The sequence below is a fragment of the Phalaenopsis equestris genome, unplaced genomic scaffold (genome assembly GCF_001263595.1).
Source record: "Phalaenopsis equestris unplaced genomic scaffold, ASM126359v1 Scaffold000885, whole genome shotgun sequence".
Taxonomy (NCBI): domain Eukaryota; kingdom Viridiplantae; phylum Streptophyta; class Magnoliopsida; order Asparagales; family Orchidaceae; genus Phalaenopsis; species Phalaenopsis equestris.
In genome coordinates this window covers 35895-43751 of record NW_018165325.1, presented here as the reverse complement: position 1 = coordinate 43751, position 7857 = coordinate 35895, and the positions used below count along the sequence as shown (strand labels likewise).

Sequence of the window (7857 nt, the reverse complement as noted above, 5' to 3'; positions counted from 1 at the left end):
AAATGAAGCATACTAACCAAACCCTAACAAATCCACGAAAAAAAAAAAAAAAAAACCCTATGAAAACCCTCAACATAAAACCAAAGAAACTTTTTTTTTTCTTCTAGGTACATGAGACTCCCAAATGAATGCGTTTTGATGGTTTATTTTTGCTTATATTTTAACAAGTGACAATATTATCCATTCTTATCTCATGACTCAAAGCTAAGCCAGGTTATGCGGTAGAAAGTGAATCAAACATATCACAATGGGCAGACGTGTTTCAACAAGGAGACTATAAAATGACAATGGGCTGAAAAGGGGTCAAAAGATGGAAAAGGAGATCTTTAAAATTGGCGGCCATCAAAATACATATCTAGGATTCGTTGTCCGGGGTTATTAGACTCCATATCGGCTTAGCCATTGAGAATTGGTGGACATCAAAATACATTTCTAGGATTCATTGTCCCGGGTTATTAGACTCCATATCGGCTTAGCCATTGAGATAGTGGACCTAACACAATGAGAAACCCCATGTTAGCATGTATGAATTGAACCATCCAAGTAAATTTCACAAACCAGAAACCAAGGAATGAGATGAAAAAAGATAAGAAAGACTAACTTAACCACAAGAGTTGAGTTAAGCTGCTCGGCATAGACTTACTATTATCTTATAAGGGTCAGGACAGCCACTAAACATCCGATAACACTATCAACAATCACCTAAATAAATAAAATGGAAAAATAATTTCAAGTATTATAAACCGATTTACACTTAAAAGTTTTCAAGATATAATTTTATCAAGCCAAATAGAAGGCGACAAATGCAAAGTATACATATTATTAACTTGCCATTCTTAAATATTAGAGGTTAATGTTTTCAAGAAAACTTCTTTTTTTCAATTAATCATTCAAATATCAATTTACATATCATCGAATTCATGATTTTGCTATAAGTTCTGTACTCTTAAAATGAATATTTCGTCATACTCCTTCGAAATATGCTATGTTACTTACAGAATGTCTAAACTTTCAATGCAGCTGAACCCCACAACAGCTTCACTAAACTACCTTAGAACTTTTTTGGGCATAAATTTCATTTTCTCCGCTTCCCTTCAACCCAACAGAACTTCTGTTGACTGCTGCTTCTGTGGGATAAAAACATGTCCGCTCAGTATTATAAACCAAGGTAATTGTATACAAAAAATAATAATAATAATAAGTTAGGACTAACCAGGGATTTGAAGAATACAAATAATTAATGCCCTGATTCCTGCTCGTCGTCCGAATCTGACTCGGCAAAAACAGGCTTCGGCTGAGTCTCTGCATAAGCAGGAGCTATGAACTTGGGATCTTTTGCAGCAGCATCTGCATATTTAAGTATGGCCTCTCTTGGATCTTCTTCCATCCATGTTTCCTTGATCAAACCACCTTGCTGCAACATAAAACGTCAAACATTATTCATTCCTCTAAATAGAATGATTAAAATAGGGAAAAGTGTAAAAAAAGACCCCTCCTGGAGTTTATTAAAGTGCCAATTTAGTCCCAAAACTTTTTTAGAGGCTAAAATATATATCCTTGAGTGCTATTTCAGCCCAATATTAAAATAGACTGGAGATTAATTTGGCACTTTTATAGACTCGGAGACAAAAATAACCCCGTGTAAGTTTTCAAGGCGGTATTTTAGCACTTTACTCGATTAAAATATTCATTAACAACTCAAACATTATTCATTCCTGTAGATAGAATGATTAAAATAGAGAAATGTGTCAAAATGGTCCTATGACAATTTGTCATAGGTCATTTTCGTCCGAGTATATAAAAATGTAAATTTACTCCCCCATACTCTTTTAAAGGGGACTAAAATAGTTCTCTTTGAGGAATATTGCAACCCATATTAAAATAATATGGGGATTAATTTAACACTTTTATAAACTCAGAGACTAGACTGAACCCATGTATATAGTAAGGGGGCTATTTTAGCACTCTACTCGATTAAAAATATGGAATGATGACATACATACCACTCAATTCATATGTATTTACATATTTAATACCCAAACTTCATTTTTTACAAACAGACCACCTTGCCTATGGTTGAAAGGTGTATTTCACTTCTTAAAAGTTAAAAAGGTGATATTTTTTATGTGATATGAAAGATTCGAACAGTATAAATGTAAAAAAAAGTAAACTTTGGGTATTAAATATGTAAATACATAGGAATTAGGTTCAATAGGGAGTTACAGACCTTCATAAGGTACTGTGGTAAACTTTGGGTATTAAATATGTAAATACATAGGAATTAGGTTCAATAGGGAGTTACAGACCTTCATAAGGTACTGTGTCAACAAGCTGCCCTTAGTAGCACCCACTCTTCCACCAAAGCCTGGGCCATTTACAGGAAGTTCAGGTTTATGTGATTTCAGAGGGTCCTTGAGGATCTTCTCTCTCTGCCGCTTACGACTAGGTTGGTCTCTAAATAAAGGTAAGGCATGGGGATTGTGAACAATTGGCTGTGCCTCAAAATCATCGACCGATTTTCTCCTCGGCGCCCGCGCAACACATACAAGAGCTCCTCTATGACTCATCGATGGATCATATAGTATGTGTGTGCCGCCTTCTTTTTTGTCGCCCACCGTTGCAAACACCTTCAGAAATATCAGCCAAACTTTTATTTTAATATTGACAATCAAGCTTTGAAGAACAAACTAAGATTTACATTAGGAAGAAAAGGAAAGATAGGGAGAAAAGTGGCAAAATAGACCATAGACTAGGAGGTGTAAGTGAGCCAACTCGAGCTCAGTTTGATAAGTGGCTCGTGAGCTTACTTTGATGAGCTAACAAGCCAAGCTCAAGTCACCCCCAACTCTACTCATTAGCTCGTTAGCCAACTTGTTTAAAAATATTAATATAAAATATACTCAAAACATATCAAATTTCAAGACTTTGTCTTTAAATTACTAAAAATGTTTAAAAAATTAAAATTTATATTTTATATCAAATAAATTTTTTTTTTATCATGCATTTGTATTATATTTGTCATTTTATTATATCACTAGTTTAAAGTAATATTATTTTCTCTTTTATAATAAACAAACCATCTCAAACTCGTAAACTTAAGTTTGAGCTCGAGCTTGATTTATTAATCAAGATCAAGCTCACACCAAGGCTGGCTCGGGCTACACTTTACTAGTTTACACCTCTATCCTCAACTCTTTACAAGGGGTCATGTTAGTCCTAAAGTTTATAAAAGTGTCCACTTAGTCCCCAAACTCTTTTAATATAAGTTGAATAGTCTAGAATGAGAACTATTTCAACTCAAATTTTAAAAAATTATGGACAAATTTAGCACTTTTATAAACTCTAGGCCTAAAATGATTCCTTTTATTTTGGCAATTTACTCGAAAGATGAGCCAATACAACATCAAAATTGGACCATTTGAAATCCATGAAAATACATAGAGAACAGATAAAAGTGAAGTTCAACATAACCTGGTTGATTTTGGGATGCCAAGCACAGCGCACCACACTTTGATGTGGGGAGATTCCAATTTTTGATATAAGTTCAAGTTTCTTCCTGTCATAGAAACAAAGCGTGCCTCCAGTTGTGTCTTCTTTTTCAACCGATGTTCCAGTAAAGATGAGCTGCTCGTCCGGACTAAATGCAGCGTTTGTTTGGGGATAGTGATTGGGAATGTTTTCGAATATTTTGATAGGATTTTTCATTTGCCTCAAATCCCAAACCTACCAGCAAATCCAAAAATACCAAGAAGATCATTTTTTCTTTTTTGTTTTTCATTTATTTATTTATGTTTTGATTTAAATTAAAACAGGTTTAATTGATGTAGTCGTTTTTAAAAATATTCAAAATAAGTTCTAGATATTTTAAGTGTTCTTAAAACAAGTTGATTTGCTGCTAAAAATAAAAAATAAAAGAGGCATTTACGTACATATCACACAATTCTTATATATTTACATATCTAACACCTAAACATCTATATTTACATGTATACCACTCAAATCTTTAACATTAAATCCAAAATAACAAGATCACCATTTTTTTAAAAGTGAAATACACTTTTGTATGCATAAGTTTATGACACCAAAGTGTTATAAATGTAAATATCAAACTTTAGTTGTTAGATATGTAAATACATAAGAATTGTGTGGTATACATGTAAATTTCACAAAATAAAACTGTATAAAAATTATACCAATCAAATATATTTTCAAAAATAAAAGACAAAATAAAAATAAGAACATAAAAACCGGCCCATACTGTGCAAGTTTTTTCTTAATCTTAGAAACTATTCACCAAAAAAAAAAATAAATTGTGAACTGGTCAAAAAAAGTACATATATGTACCTTAAGTGTACTATCCATGCTTCTGGACAAAAGAATTAAGCCATCAGCTGAGAACTTGAGTCCGCTGACATCATCTTTATGTGCTATCTCCACATGAATGTCTGGCCTGCTGCCCCATCCAGGCTTGATACTCCATAACTGTACAGATTTCCATTATCTCAAAGATGATTTTCAGAAGCATACAGCAAGATGGCATATAAAATAAATGTGTGTGAACAAGAAAAATGAAGGAAGATTTACATGCGTAACGCTCAATTCTTATCTTATGTATTTACATATCTAACTCCTAAGCTTCCATTTTAAAATATATGGCAACCTTACATAAGTATGTCTCACTTTTCAATAGTTAAAATGGTGATATTTTTTTATGTGATGTGAAAGATTTGGACAGTAAAAATGAAAAGGGTTTTTGTTATATATGTAAATACATAGGAATTGGATGGTATGTATGTGAATGCCCCAAAAATGAAATAAAGTATTTTTGGCTGAGAAACCTGTATGGAACCATCACCAACAGCGCCAACAATGCGTTTGCCTTCATGATCCCATGCACATGCTGTAACTGGAACTCTCATTGGCCTAGCAAGCTTAGGTTTGATAACCTAACAGAAAAGCTATTAGATATCCTGGAGATAATTTTCATCATTGAAATGGCAGTATATGCATTTTTTTTGCCAAAAAAGTAAAGTGAAAATCGGATAATTAAATATTGTAATCGAGTATATGCATCAGTTTTGCAATTTCAGGCATGCCCATGTAACTGGATTACAGAACATGTTGAAAAGGTTAGGGGGGTGCATTGTGCGGCGGGTACAGTTCAGATGACAAATTTGTGAAACCAAGTGGTTTTGAACATCTAGGAATCTGGACCAAACCGATTAAAGAAAATGCAGAAAGAACAATAATTTGGTTCGGTTATTTCAATTTGGTTTGGATTAAACCGAAATTAGTTATATTTAAAATTTATTTGTATGATGCATATATATTATGCGGTTTTTATTATATAATTGATAAGCAATAAGAATTACTAAAAATATATAATTAGAAATATAATTAGTTATTTTCATGGCAGCTTGAATGGAGAAGACAGGCAGAACCAAAAATGTGACTTGTGAAATGTGTTTTATTACCATTCAATCGGATTTAAGGTTTTGTCCAAAATTGTGATTCTCAAACCGATCCAAAACCAAGAAATCAAATATTTTACTAATCAAAACCGATATTTGAAACACTAACTTTAAAACTGAATCAAATTGTCCAAAAAAAAATTGAAGAAATGTCTGTTCAAAACTTTCATAACCCAAAAACACAAGTTCCAATCAAACCTGTTTTTGACTTGTGAAGTCATTCACATCCCATACTCGCAAAGAACCATCTTCAGAAGAAGTTAAGACAGTTTCCTTGGATTTGGGATTCCATTCTCCACCAGTCAAGCCAGAAATATGACCCTTGGTGTTCTTCAAGTCACGTATATACATATCTCCCTTAATGAACTCACCCAAAGTAAGTCCATCTCGATCATAAATCTGCAATTAATTTCCTGCTTATAGATGATTGATCGATGAAAATAAAAATAATTACAATCCAAAGATTAATACGAGCCAAATGTAGGCACCTTAGCTTGTGCTGAACCTGTTACACAAAGAAATCTGTCTGATGTGGGACTCCAACTTATGCTCCGAACCTGGTGTCCCTCGAAAGGTTCCAACTGTCTGAATGATTGTAACTTGGAAGTCATTCCTTGGAAATCATACATTCTTACAGTGTAGTCATAACTTCCAGAGAGCACTCTCGATCCAGAATGATCAATTGCGAGAGCTGAGACAATCTATAAACAATAAGAGAAATGTGAACCATCAAATGTTACGGAAATAAACAAGTTTTAAGAAAAATTTGAGTTTGGAGATATTGTCTTGTAAATGAACTAATAAATTTCCAGGCCACCAGCACTCTTCCCAGAACATGGATGTGGAAGAAATTTAATTTTGAAGCCTGGAAAAGGTAGAAATGAAAACAATTGAAGAAAAATGCATCATCAAACAATAATAAAATGTTATGATGTATAAACACTAAGCATGTAGCCTAGTGGTGTCGGCCTTTGCATCTCAAGGGGAAGACAAGGATTCAATATCTTCCAAGCAAAAAATGAATGGGATAGCCATAGAATATTATTAGTTTGTCATGTTTATGTTATGTTATGCTCAATTTCATGCACTAGAATATATTATAGTATTATCACCGTTATGACCCTCTTGCAAATAAAGAAGCTAGTACTCGTGATATAAGATGTGCTAAATGAATCATTATCATCATTAACCTCCTAACTCATTAGAGTCAGAATCTTCATTTTTCATTATTCTTGTTGCGTATTTTGCCTCAGGAGTTAAAATCTATTCTTTATAAAACATTTTAAACAATTCACATCCATTTTACCTTAGGTTCTATCTTGTTACCTCTAACCCTCCAACACTAATTTTACATGCCCGTCTAATAAAATATTAGAAAGATTTACATATAGACCACTCAATTCCTATGTATTTACATATCTAACAGATAAACTTCAATTTTTAAATACATAATTGTTGACCTCATTTTTAGTGAGGTCTTAGTCTCCTACTCTTAGAACCTAGGATCTAGCTTTAGGAGTTCTTATTGACCATCCTAACGGACTAGCAATAGAGCCCATCTCCCGTAGAGCTTCAAGTCACTTCTTGACTCATTTTTGTGAAGAACTCGCATGAGTGGTTCTAAGCACTCAACTTCTAGTTACAAGGGCTAAACAAGGGCTAAGGACCGCTAAGGACCAACATGTAGAGGGCCCGAAAATGAGTTCCTATAGGATTAAACGGCCTTAGGTGAACCTTTTGTAACTCGATTACTCGCGAACGCTGCAATTCACGCACTCACTGCACCATACACGACATTGACTTGAATCGACTCGCCCGTCGGCGAACTCGTCCGGACGACCCCGGATGACAAAACGGACCGCGTCGACGCGTCCGGGACGTCAACTTTAGCTAAGGACATGACACCCATATTTCTAGGGTTACACGCACACACATATGGCACGAAAATCGATGCACGTTAGCAGAGCGCGGGTCTGGGCTCAACTTGGGTTTGATTCAGGCTTAGCAAGTGTTAACCAATTTTGAATCTTAAATTTCAAATTTCAAAAGAAAGTCCGCCCAATCTCACTTTAATTAGGTGTTATGAGCTTTCCATTTGAATTTCTCAATCAACGGAATTTCTCAATCAACGGAATCCATTTAATTCCCGACGTAACGTCTTTATCGAAGGGGCGTAATACAAAGATCCCGTTTTCTTCCCATCGCTAAGGAGCTCGCCTACTCGCCTCTTCCCTGCATCGAAGAAGCCCGCTCTCTGCTCGATCCCAATCTCCCGCTCGATCCCGCACGCCCTTTCCTCCACACGACGAAGCCGCTCCTCCTCTGCGACCCGAAAGCTGCTCCTCCCGATTCTTCTTTTCGTTCGTTCGCCCTGCCTCCTCCTTCC

At 34.9% G+C, this 7857-nt stretch overlaps 1 protein-coding gene across 1 annotated transcript in view; it reads right to left on the bottom strand.

Moving 5' to 3' along the window:
- Window positions 1-1058: 1058 nt before the first annotated feature.
- The window catches only part of LOC110032202 (WD repeat-containing protein 70), a gene marked incomplete in the record, with an annotated part of 21112 nt that continues 14313 nt past the window's right edge, over window positions 1059-7857 (bottom strand). Inside the window, 6 exon segments of the mRNA XM_020735752.1 lie at window positions 1059-1127; window positions 1214-1414; window positions 2307-2627; window positions 3472-3723; window positions 4345-4482; window positions 4839-4946. Coding sequence (XP_020591411.1) covers window positions 1238-1414; window positions 2307-2627; window positions 3472-3723; window positions 4345-4482; window positions 4839-4946 — 996 coding nt within the window.